The following is a 19,688-nucleotide window of genomic DNA, read 5'->3' on the forward strand; positions in this document are numbered from 1 at the left end:
AAAACAACAGTATGTCCACTACAACATGAGCCTGTATCAGATGAGGGTATAAATGTGCACTGAATAACCATTTGTTATTTGTATGTGTGGGATCCCTTGAATTAAGCTGATTTTCTCTTGTTAAGGGATTTCCCTTGTGGATATGTTTAAGTGTTTTAACTAACTGGTGAAATATAAAAAAACATTTTTTTTTATCAAACATGATGTGATGATATATGTTTGTATTATATAAGATGAATCACATTAAACTGAGATTTGTAATAAATAGAAACTAAAACGTACCCTTTGGTAAAAATATCAGGAACTACAAAAGCTCAAAATCTCTAATAGTTTCTTAAAACAAAGAAAAATAAACTAATGAATAAGTTTGCAGAACTATGTTCTAAGTAGCATCAATACAGTAAGTGTGGATGTGTGAAGTGTAAAGGAAAAGCTTAACAAAGATAAAGAGAGGTCGCCGTTGCAGGCTGAGAAGAGGAGGAGTGAATTCTGGGACTTTTATATCTTCTCTGAGTACCGGCCCCAGGCCCTGCATAAAAAAACACGTTGATTCAAATATCTACAGACTGGGTTGAAAATGTCACAAAGAGTTAGAGAGTTGCAAAGAAGATACAAAGAAGTGTTGAAAAAAGGGGAGAAATGGAAACGTTTAGGTTAATCTTTTTGTGATCCCCATCAGTTTAAATCAGAAAAATAAAATATAATGGTTTATATTAATCTACATTAAATTGATTCAGGGACTTCTTTGCCTTTAATTTGTAACAAAGGTGATATTTCATTTTGTTCCACTAAGCGTAGGAAACCTCATCAGACGTTGTGCCTAAACTGAAACCTTACATGGTGTGTTTCGCACAGAAAATATTTTCTTCAATCATGTATTTATTTTAAATCAAATAAAGTGCTCACCGTGCACGATTTCATGGCTACTGATTCTTTTTGATCCAGTTCAAACAGGTGACATTTTTCCTTTGCCATTACACATGCACAGATTTATTGTCAACAAACAATCAGAGACAGGAGATCATAGAGGGCTTGTGACAGATATCTCCTCGTTTAGCTGTTTTGATTATATTCATTTACAATGTGATCGGTCTCTTGACAAAGCTCCATGAGCAGCAGGCTGTAATAGAAAGGTAGTGAGGATGAGCTGATTGCCCTCTTCATGTGATATCAATGGTAATCCTGTAATCTTGTGCAGGTTTTACAGGTTGACATTCCTCTGATTGGCAAGGTCATATTGTGCGTGTATAAGAGTGTGTGAATGTGCATGTGTGTGGGGATGGGTAAAAGAAGCTTGACTGATCAGTTAACTGAGCACCCACACATTCCTTTGAGCAGCATCATTCCTCTTCACACACTGTCTCACAGTTTTAACTAACACCTGGGAACTATCATCATAATCTTTGCAATCAGCATCATCAACTTCACCATCACCATCATCATCATCATCATCATCATCTCATATAAATACATGGGAACAGTGTTCGATTCTGAACTCAAATTTTCTGAAAACACTGAGTAAATACTGAAAAGGTGTCAACAGAGAATTCATTTGATTCGGAGGCTAAACTCTTTTAGTGTTTCTCAAAGCGTTTTAAGTAGCTTTTATCACTCTTTTAGGGAAAGTCTTTTAAAATTGTTTGAATTTTTAAATTAGGGTTTTTTGGGGGGAAATTTATAGGAACTTTGAAAGGTGGAAATTGACATTTCCCGGGAATTATGTGACTATTTGAGAATTTCCCTACTGGATTGTGTTTAGCATTCTGTGTGGCTCATGAGATTATCTTTGTGAAATTGTTGGAAAATAAAAAGCAATTGAAGCTTCGGAGCATCTTAAGCTCACTGATTAGTGAATCAATACAGAACACAATGAGTCAAAATCGTTAACTTTGGCCCCCAGAAGCTTAAAGCTACAGACAGAGACAAAGACATAATGGAAGACGAGGGAGAAGGAGCATCCTTGAAGATATTATAGGAAAAGTTGATGCTTTCTCTCACAGTCATGTTGAACATTGTCTTCATGCAACAACTTGAGGCGCACAGATTTCCCAGCATGATGTTTGTTTATTATTAAACAAGGATTTAACACTTCACAAATAAGTCGTTTTTTGAACTGGCCTGACATTTTTTGAACTTGCCAGACACATATCTAGAAAATTAAATCACTGTATTCATTGTAAACATAATTCACAATTAGTTCCCTTCCAGACTTAAGTGTTGTGAAAAAGTGTTGGCTATAAATGTAAATTCTTGAAGCAAGGGGTTGCACTGTCACAAGGTTCAGCTAGACGAGTGATTTGAAAGTTTCAATGCCCGGACATTAAAGCAGTTTTGAATTACTTCAGTGAGCTTCAGTGTTGATATTAATTTAATGCCAATTAACGTTATTTCCAAGGATTCTCCTCGGAAGTACACCGACGACACATGGTCAAAATAAGAGCAAAGATTAATTAAAACTGGCTGGCCTTGAGGGTATGACAAGAGCAAACTGTAATAGAAATGAAAAGGGAAAAATTTCACACACACACACACACACACACACACACACACACACACACACACACACACACACACACACACACACACACGCACGCACACAGGAAACCATCCTAACTATTGTCATGTCTTACTCTGTTATGTTTTTATGTGATGTGTTGCTGCTGCAAGCTACAATGTTGTTTGCTCTTCACTGAAAAATTGTTACGCCATTTTTACAAGTTTACTGCAGCAGCTGTTGGCGTGCACAAAATACCAAGAAAAACAAGTCTTGTTTCAGCAAGGGAACAATAACGATGTGGATTATGATAAAAATAGAAAGTAATTAAGACGTTTCTAACCACAATTATGATGTGCAATAAGGTCATATTTTAGCAAGCACTTTATGTCCCGCATGCAGCATCTGCAATTTCACAACAACAGAAGCTCTACTGGGAAAAGTAAATTGCAGACATCTGGAATTATGATTCAGTGCTCATGCCAATTAATCAATTATATGACTATTCACCTGTACTCTAACCAGACAGAATTAGCCCTGATTCTGAATCACTCTCATTATTTTTATGCCACAAACACTCTGAGTTTTTTTTTGAAAGGATGGGTCCATGGTTCACACAATAGTATATAATTCTCAAGAGAGAGTTTTGAAGGGTTATTTATTCAATTTAAATTTGAAGTAAAGTTTGTTTCAAGTTCATGTTCTGCCTAATTGTGTCATAGATTGGTCCTTCATCTATTTGACAGGTTAGCTCAACTGACATAACTCTCAAAAAAAAATGTTTTTCAGAATAACATATGTAGAGAAAAGCAGAAACCTCTTGTATTGAAAAAAGAAGCATGAGTGCCAAATGCTTCTGTACCTCCACTCAAGGGATCTCTAATTATAGAGCCATATCAAAATTTTTACAAAAAAAAAAAAAAAGGAAGCTGTTCACAGTCTGGTACAACAACTGTTTTAGTCCATATAGCTAACTTCTTTATTGGTTTAACTGTACACTTTTATTACTCACATGTTTTGATTATAATAATGCTAGGATTTACACATACATTTAAATAACAAGGGGGGCGTGGCTGAGTTAACTGACAGGTGAGCTGGTTGCCAGGAGGCTAAGGGCTTGCAGAAACTGCACCTCTTTGTTTGTTACAGGATTGATTGAAAGTTTTGTGGAGATTTAATCTTATCATTATACTTATCTAATACTTTTAGTTATTCCTATAAGACATAAAATGATGATGTTCATGCTGCATGTATTTTAGCCTTTGTTAGTTAATTCTTCATTAAAAACTGACTCCAGAGGCTAACTAAAATCCATTTTATTTTCTTTGACTGAACAAGCAGCAGCCTGCTAGTGAATACTCATTAAAGCCATCCAGCCAGATTGAACTTCTATATATTTAATTTTGATTGTATAGCCAGAACATCAAATACACACGTCTTGAATTTGAAAACATTGATGCATAATGTATCTGAAATGTCTGAGTGAAGAAATAGATGATTTTAACATCTTAGTCCACATAAAAGGGGAGTAAAGGAAAGGACTGTCTGTAAAGAGATACATATAATTTACACTAATTCCAGTATTACATTTAACATTTACAGTTGATTAAGTGAAAATCCCATAATGGTGCTGTCAAAGTGTGAAGGAGTGATTAAACCTGATTCAGAAAAATGATTCATACATCGTTTCTCTCTGTTCTTCATAATAAGAGATTATCATGAGTTTGAAAATTAAAAATCATGCTATACTTATAACATGTCAATTTGTTTGTTTTTTTTGACTCCGAAAAAAACACAAACATCTAGTGCTCGGTTGAAGCAGCCTTTTTTCTTTTTGTTTTGCAGAGGCCTGACTCTACTTGGATGTCTTTCCACATCTCCTCCTCTCAGCAGCAACAATTAGCAACACCAAGAGGTGACATGTCTGGTTCTAAACCAGCAGGGACACACAGAGTTAAAGTGTGATGGAGATAATGTGATGTCGGTGTACAACTGGGCATGAGCAAACACAATCAGTCATGGTTCAAATGTGCTTCAATTTTACCAAGAGGAAACTCATCCTGCTGCCCTAATTTGAATGCACAATCGAGAGAAACACTGTTCTACTTCTTGTGTAGGAACATTTTCCCTTTCAGTGTTATAAAGAAATACCTCCTCCTCTATGTAAATACTGATGTGCTAAAAGCTACATGTGTCCACCATATAGTGAGCAACACAATATCCACAATGTTGCACACTAAGGGAATGGAACATTTTCATTAAGAAATCCTAAAATCACAACTATGTGGAATTAAGTTTTGTAATATGTGTCTGGGTGTTTGAGTTTTAATGTCAGTGTGATTAACTTTTGATTTGTCACTTTCACTTTCCTCATAGTCACTCTTGTTCATCAATGTGCTACGCATAAGAAGTACACCAGGTAACAAGCTCTGAATCCTTGCTGTCCTTTCTAAAAATGATTTCTCGGTTAAAAAATACCGAACAATATGAATCATATCTCAAACTCATACAGTTGCCTGGCTGCTTCTCACATTTTCTTTAAAGATTTGGCTTCGTTTTTTTTTTTTTTACTCTGATTTCTAATACAACAGTAGTTATTCAAATTTACACCTCTCCTTTGGTACACCTACATGTCACCATGGGTAACCATGGCAACTCAGGTTATGTTTTATTCTTAGGTTGTGCAGGACAGCACACTTTACCTTCGTGTAAAAGGCCAAATACGTATTTGTTACACATTTTGCAAACAGACATTGGTATCAACGGTGAGCAGCTATTGGGGTTCTTTGTTTTGCACTTTCTCTCGTGCACATGAGGAAACCGGATCAAACTACTTTCTGTGAGAGCAGAGGAAGACTCGCTCTACCTCCTGAGCCACAGTCAGCCTTTTCACCATAGCACTGTGTGTGTGTAAGGATCGTATCTGCTTTTATCATCTCTGACTCAATCATTTAAATTGTCCCAAATTATAATTAAATCAAACTTATAATGCAATAAAAGTGGATTATGTAAGCTGCAATAATATTGATCATTTTTTGTAAAAGTTGTGTGAAATAATTCATTTTTTAATAGATGTTTTTATTAAGTCACTGTTTCATTCAGATTTTTACATTTTGTTCTTGCAAAGCTACCTGACTTCTGACTTTAAAACAATGTGGATTAAAATGCTGCAGGACTTTAAAGATCTAGTACTCCAAAAAAATCTTGTGAAGACATACATGCAGTATTTTGTGTTTTACTTAATAAATTGAATCCATGAGCGCCTCCAGGAGTATCTGTTTTAACATCACACATATGATAGTTGGTGGTCGAAAGTCACATTAAAACATGTCCACAGATAAAACTTTCACAACGGTGTGATCAATTTAATTACACTAAAGTAAGACTAAGTTGCCAATTAACACTAGTGTAGACTATCCCAAACTTTACTGTGGATACACGTAGCAGCCATGTTGAATTTGAACTGAAGTTCCTCTGAGTTTTGGAGCCAGAATTCCGAATCAGGGGTTTGTTTGTGATGACGTATCTGACTGGCAACTCTGAATTTCCGAAAATCATATACATATGATATTTTATGACAAGTCATCCCAAAGTTGTTGAAACATTATTTTCAAAACCAGTGTCAGCCTTGTAGTGATACTGGAGACAACGTGAGGGGATAAACAGTCTAGAAACCATGCAGGATGATTTTATCTACCCGTGGCACTAAAGTAAAACTGACCATCAATGCTGTCCAAATTGCTCCTCTGATGACGATGAATATTTGTTACCAAATACAATAGATGCCAATGTCATTTTCTAAATATGTACAATTTTGTATGGAACTCCAGAAGAATTAAGGTTATCCTCCTTCTCTTACACCTAGTCCACATGAAGGCAGGTATTTTTCCTCCGTTTAAAAAGATCTCAAAAACATCTTTGCCCACATGAAAACACAAAACCCACTGTTACAGCAGTCATAAAAATGCCAAGTCAAAAACGATGACACGCAAACATTTTCTCACTGTTCCTCTGCGATGACCTTTTTTTTTTTTTACAAAGTAGTCCATTCAGGCGCCTCTGCTTGTCAACACAGCTGGAGAGCATCTGTGTCATGTATTCATAGGCTTGTAAAAAGTCCAGTTAGCAATGGTCACATTAGGTTGCGTCTGCAAATACCTTAATCTCAAGTAAACAAAAAGTGACAGCATCGTGACCTCAAATGCAGTTTTGGGTGTGTATGAAAGGCCAGAACACACAGATAAAGCGATGTTTTCAAAAATACCCGTTTTGTTTGGCAAAGGGTGACATTTTCAAACTCTGAAGTGGTTCCATTTTCCTATTATCTGTGCCCACTTACCCTGGTCAGGGTCGAGGCAGCGTTTACTCTTAACTTGTCAGCAGTCTAATAAGTGTGACACATAGACAACGCAATCACCCGCCGTTTTCAGTTCTTCTGACCCACACGTGTTTGAGCTGTGAAGCCGGGGCACTCAGACAGAAGCATGCAGACACTCAGGGGGCAGTGACATTGCTTATTACTGCAACACTCCACCAGTGTTGACAACTTTAAAAGTTGCACTCAGCAGCTACATCAACAGGCTCTTTGCATCATTTCTTAAGCAATAAAAACATGACTATAATGTATTCTAAAATAGTGTCTTTTAAACTGAGTTGTCTAAAATTCAGGTCCTCTCTCTTTTTGGTTTGATATTTTTCTTAAAGCTCTTACATCAGTGATATTACAAGAGAGGAATCTGCAATAATAGGTCCCTCTTTGTAATTGTTATCTGTGTTTTCTTTTGACAGTAATTATTTTCACAGGACAGGAGCTGTCTTGCTCATTTGACCTCTGTAAGAGCGACTTATTCACGTGTAACCACCGTTCTCCAGAAAAGTGGCTCCTTTGTCTGCAACTCTTTTCTCTTCCAATGAAATAACTTGATGGATTTTTTTTTTTTGCCTAAGCCACAGGCTCTTATCTGGCTGAAACAATAATTGCGAGGATCATTTGTGTTCTCTATCCTTTTGATAGATTCCCAATCCCTCCCATTGGATTTTCTCCCTGTTCTATAATGACAATCACCCTGCATTTCTCTGTTAGATTTCCTCTGTGGCTGAAAGTATTGAATGAGTTGAACATAATCTGTCACATCCTGGTGCATCCTTTCCTCGACACATTGTGCCGCTCAGCATTAGCAGATATTCTGTGTTTTTCTCCCTGGTCACTAAACTCTGCACGATATCCTTTAGAATAAAACACAACCCTGAGAGGAGTCTTTACCTTTCCTCTTCTCTAAACTCAAACACACCTTTAAAAAGAAAGTGTCAGTTTAGATGTGACCGTTCTCAATTATTGTCAGATGGGATTTCTAATGGTATCTCATGTCAGAGTGGATCTTTTTGGCACACTTTTTCTTTATCACACATGGCCTTCACTGTGGCTGACAGCAGGGTAATGAAAAAGGTGGAATCACCTGTCAGATGTATTTCAAAGCATCAGCACTATAGCCTGAGGTTCATCTCAGGGTTTGATTGCAAAATGACCCAAGGCAAAGGCGCACAGTGTTCGCTTGATATTGGGGAACTAAGCAAAGTAGCTGTAAATGGATTGGAGATCAAAAAACAATTCTTATAGAACAAACACATTTGTATGCTCAAACAAGGCGAAAGAAATGACTCAGCAGTGATTCATTTCAATTGAAACACTGTCGAGTCCAGCTCATCGATTTTTTTCTTTAAGTTGGTATTCTGCGTGCATGGCTCCATCAATGAAGTGGGAGGCAGCTGTGTGAATATGTGCCTTGTATACCGTGCAGCACTCTTAAACATGGACTGCATGCTAACTGGAGACAAGGAGGTAGAAAAAGACTCTGACAAGACCAGACATCATTTGGTGCACTTCAATTGCAAATATCTGTTTGGCCTTATTGGTGATATATCAGGACTCTTTAGCCCAGTTCTCATTAGATTTCTGGGCTGCATTTCCTGTTTGGTTTTAGTTGTTTTTTTAAGAACTGGTCTTACACAAACAGATCTTGTTTGAACAGGCATTTCTCACACTTTACCAAACCATATTTGAATCTAAAGTACAGTTATTTGTCTCCCTGTATATGATATGCTGCAGCAGAATATTCATCTCACTGCCTCCCACACAAGCCCAGCAAAATCAACTTCGATAAATCAAATCCTACGGCCTATTTTCTACATGGGATCTAAATTTCACTTCAGCAGTCTATTGTTTACTCTGTTCTTGAAACCCATCATAGTCACTGAAAAACACAGTGGAATAAATATTTCTTTTAAAAAATTCTGACTTTCTCTCATGGTGTTTTAATCATTTAAAAATCAACTAAGAGTTTCCCTTTGAACCATCTCACCTTAAATTCCACACTATCTCCAGCTGTAGTAATCTGATCATTGCACAGCTGCAGGTTGAATGACGCACTCTGAAGACTGAAGCCACTCACGTGTCACACTCACTGTCAGCATGCAGAGCAGCTTCAGGAGCCAAGTCACCAAAACATTGCTGCATCCACACCAGGCATAGTAAGTGAGGCAATGGAGGATACTATTGACAACACTTTTGAAAATACTCCTCTGATTCCTGATGCTAAAACGCCTTTAAGTGCAAAACCATTTACTTTGTATTCAAATGCTAATAAAAGCCTTGCGGTTACACCTTAATGTGCCTGCTTTCTTTTCCTGAATTTTGATGATCCTCTGATCTATTTTTAACCACAAAGTGAAGCAGCATTCCCTGCCCTGAAGTTATGCTGTTGTTTGATTCAGGGCAGCATTACTCAGCTGTGGATGTGACTCACACACGCAGCAAGGAGAAGCCTGGGTTTCTGCTTACTGAAAGATATGATGCAGCTGCAGGAGTAATGCAAGATTCATTTTTTTATATCTCCCAAACAAGCCTGATCTTTTCTTTACTATTAAAATATCTGTCTTTTTTTCTCTTTATACCGCATTCATGCATAATATATCAGACATGTACAGAAAAGTGCCTAAATATGAAGAAGACAATCTTTAACATGGAGGCACAATGTGAAATGTGTGAAAGGTGTCATCATGACAGAACATGTCATTTCACATACATATATTTAAACCCATCTGCTTATTATTCTGCAGCTAATGCTGGAGTGGTGTCTCTTCAGATCGTATAGCTGGACATCTGTGTAATCTATTCAGGTAAAGGTCAGATTGGGTTAAGTAATAAGTACCTTTTATTGCTTTGAGCGGTGAACAATGACATGCGCAGAGGTGCAGCCAGGTGATTATCTATTTTTGCCGAGGTGAAAACCAGCACGTGATGATTGGTGCGTGGATGGAGAATGGGAGGAATCTGATCATTAGTGTATTATTAAATGCATGAGTCTCCCAAGAGTATCATCATTTCGTCTCTAAATGGCATATGAATAGATTCAAATTAATGGATTGCCAAAAGTGGAATTGAAAAAAACAACCTTCGCATAGTACCATACATAAAATGCAACATATTACAAAAGGTACATTTTTTAACTGCAGACTTTAAGGATATGTAAAATGCAGAGGCTTATATGATGTCCAAGCTGAAAGTCCTATCAAACATTTACAAAAAGATGATCCAAGTCATTTATAACAAGGAGAATAACCGGTCCAAAAAGAGCTACTTTTGCTTCTTAAACCTTTTCTCAAGACTGTGGAGGCATGGCTGATCACATTTGGATTGACACCTGCTTTACTCATCTGCAACACAATAGAACATGCGATAATCCGAAATGTGCAGCCCAGCCTTAACGTTTGTTTAATCGCCCTCTTAGCATGTACATTGACTGTACCTACACTGCAAGCTACCTGAGGTTGTTACATTTGTTGTAATGGAAATGCTGATAGTTTAGCAAGCTATCTGCTGGTGTTTAGCACCTGCCTGTCCAACAGAAGGAAGGCCAGCTCCTTGGGTGAAAGCCAACCCAAGGTCCACCCTTTTTTGGAACGTGCTTTATCTGCATGGCGTTTTGCCTCACTATGATGATATTTTCTCTTCTTTGCCGCTAGGTCCACATACATTATATTTGTCAGCTTGAGTAGCGGAGTCAAACAAAAAATCTAAATCAATAATGAGACAGGGGCGCTGGTGGCGCATTGGTTAGGGCGCACGTCCCATGTATGGAGGATGAAGTCCTCCAAGCGGGGTTCGAATCCGACCTGTGGCCCCCCTTCCCGCATGTCATTCCCTACTCGCTTTCTCCCTGATTTCCGACTATATCCACTGTCCTATCTCTCTAATAAAGGCCCAAAATGCCCCCCAAAAAATCAATAATGATACAGGCAGAGGAAAGGGTCTGTGCAGACCAAGTCAACAGCACAAAAGTATGGAGGCTCATAAGTGATGATTGAGCGGCTTTCATTTTGTAGAAGTCTATATTTTATCTTTGAGGAGAAAGCTACTGACTCCTTCTTTATAGACATTGAGCTTTTCATAAGTTTTTATGGTTACACGTTGTTTTTCCTCCCCAAGATATTGGTAGTGAAAAAGGTCAGAAGCTACTTTCTCATACACAATGCATTCTTGAATATCTTCTGACATTGCGATGGCGGGCTGCATGTCACAAAACAAAACGACAAATTGTTTCTCTGGACTTTTCCTGCCAGCACACTAGTACAAGTTCACATTAAGTCTGGGTTAGCGGGTGTGAGAACTCAGCAGGTACTTCTTTCACATCAAGCTCGGTGTGTTGATAATGTTGTTCACAAAAAGTGTAGTTTCTCGGCTTTATACTGTTTACTGTCTGTGTAATGTTTACTGCTGTGGGTTTGTATTGCTGTCCTTTCACATATCACATTGATATTGACCCAGAAAGAGCGACCATCATGAGAGACTCCTCCTCCTCCTCCTTTAAGCTCCTCCAAGCCTCTCCCAGCCTAAACTGAGTATTTCCAATAGTTACATGTCCAACACCAATCTCTAGGGGGACATAAAGTTAAATGGGAAGTCTAAAAAATAACAGGACCTGACTGTCTGGACATTCGGTGAGAATTGGACTGCTGACTGTAATCTTCATTAGTATTTTTGCCCTTGAAACCATTGTATGCATTTAAAATACTTTAGTCCAGACTCAAGTCCTTAAAGGTCCTCTAACCTCTCTATTAGAGGGACAAGATTTCCTTTCTTAAGACTGTGCTGTAAAACAATTTTTAGTTCAGAGTTTAAAAAACACAGCATTCCTGGACAGAAATAGATGGTCTTTTTTCATCCCCCCCCCCCCCCCCCCTGCCCAGTGTAGGCTGTTTGCTTGAGGGCATGGGGAATACCATGACATGTAGTCCAAACTTTCCCATGATTCACAGAACATCAATACCAGTAGACAGTTCTTTACTGTGCTCCCTGTGTTGAAAAGCTGGAACAAGCCTGTCTGGCTGCTGTTAAAGAAACGGGTTGAGATTAAATGAGACGATAAAAAAACAATATTAAGCCTACTATGCAGTACATGAGTATTGAGGTCTGTCATGTTTTTGCCTGTGATCAAGATTCACCTACTATCCATAATTATGATTAATGAGCTAACAAGGGTGATTCAGTAAACACTTTTTGCTCTCTTGATGGCAAATGGAAAATTAGACACTCAGTTAAGCTTTCTCAGTGTGATAAATCATTCATTTCTTATGTAGCTTAGTGTTTCTGCTGCTGACCATATGAAGCAATTATGGATGGGTGACATCAGAAATTGTTGACTATCAGGACAATATGGCAGTTGTTTCTTTACTTCAGTAAATTGCCAATTAAAAACACACATATACACAGCTAGCTCTCCATTTCTCTTTGCTTCATAAATGATTGGTCCTGATTTATTAGGCACATGCTTTAAAAAATTTGTTTAAAACAAGGGAAAATTCACCACTGTCTATTCATTGGTCAAATACGCTCGATTGCCAGGTCGTCAAATATCAAAGCCTTTGGTGTAGCAGATGTACCATGTATCGTTTTGCAGCACCTACGGACTCTGAAGGAAGGGTCTGTCAATTTCCATACATAACCAAAGTGCATCTGATGTCTCCCATCAGTAGGTCAACAACAAATGTTCTGTTTGGTAACGTTTAAAAAAAAAAAAACACAGTTAAGGTTAGGGCAAACATTTTGAAATGTGTTTAAAAAAACAACATTTCAGACAGGACTTGATCTCTATTTCTGGTCAGAAGCTCAGTATTGTTTGGCCCGTCCATTGTCCATCTCCTCTGCAGTGAGATGGTTTTTCCTGTATTTCTACTTCATTTCTATTAGCAGTTTGAGTGTCTAATATTTTCATGAAATGGTTACATTACAGTTTGTATAGAGCCCGGTGTTTCCCAGAAGGACGCTCAAGGGTACCTTGTGTATCTTTATTTTATTTTGAGGCGTCAAAAAATGCATTTCCAATGAGAAATTTTACCTTAAACGGTGTTTGATCATATTTTATGCAGACGACTTCTGCTTTGTAAGACTGGGAGAACAACTCTTGTCTTCAGGTTTGTTTGAGGTCAGCCACCGCGCTCATCTCCCCTGCCTTCCTGCTTCATTCTCTTGTACTTCCTACATGCTGAGGCATAATCACAAGGTCTGCACATAGGGTTTCGTTTATGGCAGAATTGTGTCTGCCTCTCACCCACTCACTGAGTCTCCCAGGGAGATTACACACACCTCAAGACTGGGGATTCTTCCAAACTTTCAGAATAGATTTAACTAATTGGTTGGTGAGCTGTGAATGCATGGATCCAATAAAAGGAGATTTTGGCATTGTGATGATTGGAGAAATAAAACCCATTGAAGGCACAATTATTTTTATCAGAGACAGAATGGTATTGTTTTTAGCACACAGAGTTTGCCAGGTTTGATAGGGTTAGGAGGATGGAGGGTGCAGTTTTGCAGAATCTCCTGCACTGCCACAGCTACCTCAACTTGGTGACTTAGTGCCTACTTCCTTCTCTGTTTCTTACCTCCTCTTCTTCTTTTCCCACTCCTTCTAGAAGCTCTGCAATTAAGTAAGCCTTTAACTCTCAGCCCTGATGCTTTTGTAAAAATTCTTTGTTCTGCTGCCACAACAACAGCAGCAGTGGTGGGTGGATCACATCTAAAATGATTTCTCAAATTAATTATTCCTTCTCTTTGACTTAATTAGCGTGGGAGAATAAAGGTGTTAAGATTTGGCAGGCTTGTCTTTTGGTAGAAGATTGTTCAGGCATAAATTTGCTATCCATGTATCCTTTAAAGTGATATAACAATGCATGCAGACATTAAAAAGTGTTTGAGAAGATACCTTGTAAGTTCTTAAAATGTCAAAATGCACAGCATTTATTGCAATAAAATCACAAACGTTGTTAGCAAAAATCAAATACAGTTCTGACAAAAATAAATACTTTGTATGCCTTTTAAAGGCTGCATACTTTCACAATAAAGTAAATAGAAAAGATTCCCAAATGAATAAGTTGTACAACTCATAAAACACACAGCCGTGCTCACATGGCCTGAGCTGGAGTGTTAACAACACATCATAGAACAGTTGCTACCACATTCAAATTATAGTTCAACCTGTTTTTCCCTATGCAACAATACTCTGTAATATCACACAATAAACACTACTCCTAAGTTTTACCTCACTGCATGAAAAGGCTCTATCGTCACGCTCAACCACAACACAGATTACCAAGAAATGAACACGATGTCAGTCGTTTCCTCTGATGAGTGTTGATTGAATCAGAGAGCTCAAAGTGTAAAAAGGCACTTAAGAACTCTGGCCTCATAGCTACAACATACAGTAATGTAAATTAGACCATCAGTGCAGTGCACTTCTCTTGATACAATATGACTATCCAAATCATTTATTTCCCTACATAACACTTATACTGTTTTTTAAAGGCCAACACATTAATATTGAGGTCAGAAGTTATGATTGAATGTTGATATAGAATTATAATTGTTTGGTTCTGGTGGGACATTTCAGTGAATGGTTTAGTGGCACAATTTAAATTCTTGGCAGTTATTTAAAAATAACCCTGCAGAGTCTCAGTGAAAACAAAGTAGTGTGTCTGTCTATCGGGATGCACTGTACAAATATAAAGAGAGTCCAGTCTACCTTACATTTTGTTAGGCAAGTTTTGGGCAAACTGTCACACAGAAAAAAGATATGTAACTGGACCCTTGGGTGTAAGTCTTGTGTTTGATTACACTTCCATTCCTCTGGCCGCTGAATCTGATGGACTTGTATCACTTCTAAATGTCACCTGACTTCCACAGCAGCCTCTGCCTTCAGTGTGTGAATGTGGTGTTAATGGGTAAGTGTGATCTGTGGCTAAGTGTGATCTGTGGTGTAAAAAGGGCTGGAGTAGTCTAGTAGTAGACTAGAAAAGCGCTATACAAGCTAAACCCATTTACTTTGGATTTTTCTCACGTCTTAACTATTATGGCCCACATAAGATGGCACGTAACTCTAAATTAGGGGTCATAATAAATCAATGCACAGCCGAGCTGTGTGGTCGCATATTCGGTGCAGAGAGTGCCGTCATAAAAGGATCCTGGGTTCTCATTTTTGGAGCAGGGGTTTGTTTTATTACATTGTTTTAATACATTGTTTTAGTCTTCATTGGAATTTCAGACACTGGTGAAACAATTGAACCCAATTGAACCAAATTGAACCAAACCAGTCTGCTACAAAAACCTTCATTAGAGCATATCTGTCTTTACAGATAAAAAAAACTGTAGCACACTTCAAAATACACACAAAACCTATACAATTCTATTTAAAATAAGGCTGTTGATAGTCTATCTCTCAATGAATGTATCCAACTGAATGTATGATATTCCTCAGTGTTCATCGTAAAAGATGAAAATGACATCTATAAGTCACACACTGTTTGACTGGGTGACATGTTCCTTTATCACTATGAACATGGCCATGTTTTTTTTAAGCTAATCCCATGAACCCTGATGTACCAGATCTGCAGCTGAAAAATTCACCTTTTCTACTTTGTAAGAAACATTTGGAAATAAACTACAGGACCCAGCTGTTATAACATTTTTTTAACCTATTTTTAATGAGTGTTGATATTTGTTCTTCTTGTTCCCTATGTCCCCACAGTAGGATCAGCTAATCTTGGGCATGAGTACCACGGGCAGGAAGGGAATATATTAGGATTTTGGTTTTGGTCTTTCATGGATTTTTTTTTTTTTACAGTAAAAAAATACAGGATATTGCCAGTCTTGTCCTTCAACAATTAGGCTTGTTCACCCTGATGTTACGCCATCAAACAGAGTTTACGTATAGCACACCCCTTTTCTCATGAGTGTCAGATGTAAAATCAGAACTTTCAGCAGAGAAATTACCCTGTTTGTCTCTTAAAGCATCCTTCACTGTCCGGCTGGCTTGTTGGTGGGCGGTTGGATGTTGTTGGTTGTGTTTGCGTTGTTGCTGCTCCTCCCTGCGTTGCTCTCAATCCTGAGGGAGGATGAGTTGAGCTGACTCCTCTTGAGGACTTTGTTAGCCAGCAGGCTGCACGTCTTCCTGTACTGGTGACGGAGCAGCGAGTAGACAAATGGGTCGCTTGCTGCCTTGCTGTAGGCCAAGCATTTGGACAGCACGCACCAGTGAGGGCTTATGGGCCCTGGAGCAAAGAGCTCGACGATTCTACCTCAAATAAAGCAAAAAGGAGAACAAAAAGTCACACACATTGCATGAAAAAAAAAGAAAAAGAGCCAATTCTTAGATCGTTGTAATTAGAGTAGAAGAAATGTAAAGCAAACGGCCCTCCCCCAGTGCTGTTATACTGTAAAAATGTCATCATTTCACTTCACTGAAATGTCACCACTGTGCTGCTGAATGTGAACTGATGGGTGGCATTTTTTTTTGCTTCAGGCCTTTTTTTAGTTTTAAGACAAATCATTTTTCTTTACATCAAATTGAATCAAAGACAAAGAGACAGCATTCTTTTGCTGTTAATCTCATGATATAATGAATGTGAAATCCTTAATTCCAACAGGTCTCCACACCACACAGCTCCTACTGTGCTTTCTTTCCATTTCCAAACCCCCTATTCTAACAGCTTCTGACAGGATGCCACCATTAATACTGGGGCTTATACTAATGAGAGCCAGTGATAGCATCACTGACTCATTTGTTATCTCCCTCCGTCTCTGTCCCTCTCACTCTCTTCACCCGCGTCGTTGAGGCTCAGTGACAAGGATTACAGCTGTGTGTAGAAACAATTAGTTATGACACAGGAGAAGGGAGCAGTTAAACATCTACAGTATGAATGTGTAGCCTGCCAAAGCAGCATTAGAGAAAAAAAAGATCATCATCGATATGAGGGCGATAAGCTAAGACAAACCGCATGAGCAGCCACAGGAAGGTAAGTGAAAGCCCAGAATAACTCTGTCAAATAGTGTTGGCAGAGCAGCTCTGTTCATTTGAACGAGGAAGATGTCACCTTTTTTGTGCATGGCAGAGACAAGATGTGCAGAATTAAACTGAAATATCGCTGTAGGATTCAAAAAAAGCACCCATTTTTCACGTTTTGATAATATATGTTGTTAAATATTTCACAAATATCCCCCCCCACCCCCACCCACACAAACAAAACTATATACATTACCATTATCGTCTTCTCACCTTGTAATGACATAAGGGCTGAAGCACACCACAAATGTGCCGATGAACGTGCTGATCTTCTTGGTGGCCCTCAGCCTCCTCCGCTTCTGTTCATCCAAGCATTTCTGCCGCACACTGCCAAAGCACACAGGTAGCGTTATCTACCCTGGAGGCAGCATCACAGGCACGCAGACAATATGGAGTGGTCCACAGAGAAAACATGTGGATTGGATGTAGAGGAAGCAGTGAACTGTGCGCCAAAACTCTGAGGATTAATATGCAGGTTTTTTCGTGAACAAATGTTAGTATTGTAAATTGACAGAAATTGAAAGTTAGGGCTTATTATTTGGCTCAATGAAGACAGAAAACTAATTTAAAGAAGCATTTTTAAAAGGCCTCTCTTGCCCTGATGCGAGATCAAACATTATTACTTCCCAGTCACCTGTAATCATTTAGAGGGATGCCCCAAAACTTTGTGTTTTGTATGTTTTTAAATTAAAGTTTAACATGCTTCTAACAACTTCCATTTGATCTTAAAATCCCTTTTTCCTCAATTGACTAAATAACTTGAAAATGAATTGTAAAAAATATGAATCATAGGCCATTATCCAAGTTTTTTAAAGTGTTTTCAAATGTTTTATATTGTTGTACTTGTTCAATCCTATCCTCAAATAGTAAATGTTAAATGACACAAAACAAATAACAGCAGCAAATGCCAGAAAATGGTTTGACATCATCTCATTGATTCAGCACTGTTTGGGCAATGCAAAGAACAGAAAATCCCCCATAATCTCCTGTTGATCCTCTATAAATGAGATATGATGAGCAGGTATTATATCATTTTTCCACACAGAACGTTTTAACCTTCAATGCTTTGATCAAATGCAAATGATCAAAATGCTCCCACTAAACTACTTTAAGAGAAAAAAACAAACGGAACAGACACGAAAATTGCAATTAAGGACAAATGGCTCGAAATAAACGTAAGCTATCTGTAATGGTTGTTTACCTGGGGTGAATATCCACAAGCAGCACCAACGTCTGCATCGTGATCACGTCGATGCGTTTACAGTGAAACCTCGCAACTTTCAACACTTTTAGATAGGTTACACACAACACGATGAGCGTGAGGAGGAAAGTGAGAGAGTGCAGAGCCACGGTGAAAAGGATAAACTGCATCCCTGCTCCCTTCGCCCTCACATTGCAGAGGGTGCACGATGCGTAAAGGTGGTGGTACCCGACCCAGGAGCGGCAGGTGGCCACCACTGAGAAGCAAAGAGAGTGCAGCCACGTGTATCCGAGCGCGATCACTGCATCCCGGTGCCGGATCCTGGAGTGGTAGCTCAGCGGGAACACCACCGCCACCCACCTATCGATGCTGAGAGCTGCCATGCTGAGCATTGAGTTTGTGGTGAGAAAAGTGTCGAGGAATCCCACTATCTGACAAAAGACGCTGCCTCCAGGGTGGCCCGTGGTGATGAGCCCGACAAGAGTTAGAGGCATGTTGGACACGCTTAGCAACAAGTTGCAAAATGTCAAGTTGAGGATGAAAAGACCGGGTACCTGTTTGCGGATCTCCGGGTTGTACAGAAAGCAGATCAGCACCACAACGTTGGACAGCAGCGACACGATTATAATTCCCAAAACCAATACGGAAGCGGCTACGTCTGCTGCGTCCATGGTGCCCCCTCTTAAATATCCACACTTTTGACGAGTGCATCCGCAGTCCTGATGCAAACTGTCATCGTGAGTTGCAGCCAGTACATTCCCATATACTGCAACGCACACTTTCTCCGAGAATCAAATGTTTTCCGTGAACCTAGCTCCAAACGGCGTCCTCGATTAGGTCAAAGCGAAATCATAGAGAGAACCTTCCCCAGATAAGCATGCGTACATTTGGGATTCCGTTTCATGGGAATGTAGTGACAACAGGAGGTTTCTTCTGGTGACGCGCTGCGGTAGTTTTCAAGCAGCCCAGTAGGTCTCCGCTCAGGCTTTCCTGGCTGCGCAATTGCGCGCTGACATGCTGTCAGCGTTGAGAAGGACATTAAAATAATTCAAGTTGTCGATCTCTGCAGCTTCTTATATTGAATTCTCATCCATCTCGAAAGCACGTGTACACCCCCTGTTCATAAATAGCTTTCAGGTGTAAAAATAGAAGCACGACGCACGATTGCGTGGCTGTTGGTGAGGCTGATGTCATGAGCATCACGTTGACCACAGCAGTCCCGCTAATGAGATGTGCTGTGCAAACAGACGTCGATCCAGTTCGTGAATATCAAAATAGAAATTATGTTATACGTTTTTATTCTAAGTCAGTGTCTGGCAAAATTGAATCACATCACCATAGTAACTCATTAAAGATTTCTCAGCAGCAAACAGTTTAGCACATCTCCAGACATCATCAACATAGATGAAAACCCAGATCATCAGTTCAATGCTTAACGTATGGCGCTTTATGTCTATTTATATGCAGTTTATAACTACATAATATGTACAGAGAATTATTCCATAGTACAGCAGTAGCACATTTTTTGGGACATGATGAGCCTCCAAAGTCTCCAACTTTGCAGAGAGATTATTATGTGATTTAGCCAGGAATTAGTTTTTAC

At 38.9% G+C, this 19,688-nt stretch overlaps 1 protein-coding gene across 1 annotated transcript; it reads right to left on the bottom strand.

Annotated features, from left to right (window-relative positions):
• Positions 1-15,557: 15,557 nt before the first annotated feature.
• On the bottom strand, positions 15,558-19,227 carry LOC132975434 (G-protein coupled receptor 26-like). Its single transcript, XM_061039969.1, has 3 exons — positions 18,086-19,227; positions 17,098-17,211; positions 15,558-16,116 (listed from the first exon to the last, which is right to left on the bottom strand). The coding sequence occupies exons 1-3, from the start codon at positions 18,754-18,756 to the stop codon at positions 15,840-15,842; spliced, it is 1,062 nt and encodes a 353-aa protein (XP_060895952.1). The 5' UTR covers positions 18,757-19,227; the 3' UTR covers positions 15,558-15,839.
• Between the last annotated feature and the right edge of the window lie 461 nt (positions 19,228-19,688).

This window comes from Labrus mixtus, chromosome 6 (assembly GCF_963584025.1).
Source record: "Labrus mixtus chromosome 6, fLabMix1.1, whole genome shotgun sequence".
In the NCBI taxonomy this organism is placed as follows: Eukaryota; Metazoa; Chordata; class Actinopteri; order Labriformes; family Labridae; genus Labrus; species Labrus mixtus.

Excerpts from the sequence above, each read along its gene's own strand:
- LOC132975434 (XM_061039969.1), bottom strand. The coding sequence starts at position 18,756 with ATGGACGCAGCAGACGTAGCCGCTTCCGTATTGGTTTTGGGAATTATA. Across the intron at positions 17,212-18,085 it reads CTTGTGGATATTCACCCCAG|TGTGCGGCAGAAATGCTTGG; the intron begins GTAAACAACCAT and ends GTGCTTTGGCAG. Across the intron at positions 16,117-17,097 it reads AGCCCTTATGTCATTACAAG|AATCGTCGAGCTCTTTGCTC; the intron begins GTGAGAAGACGA and ends TATTTGAGGTAG.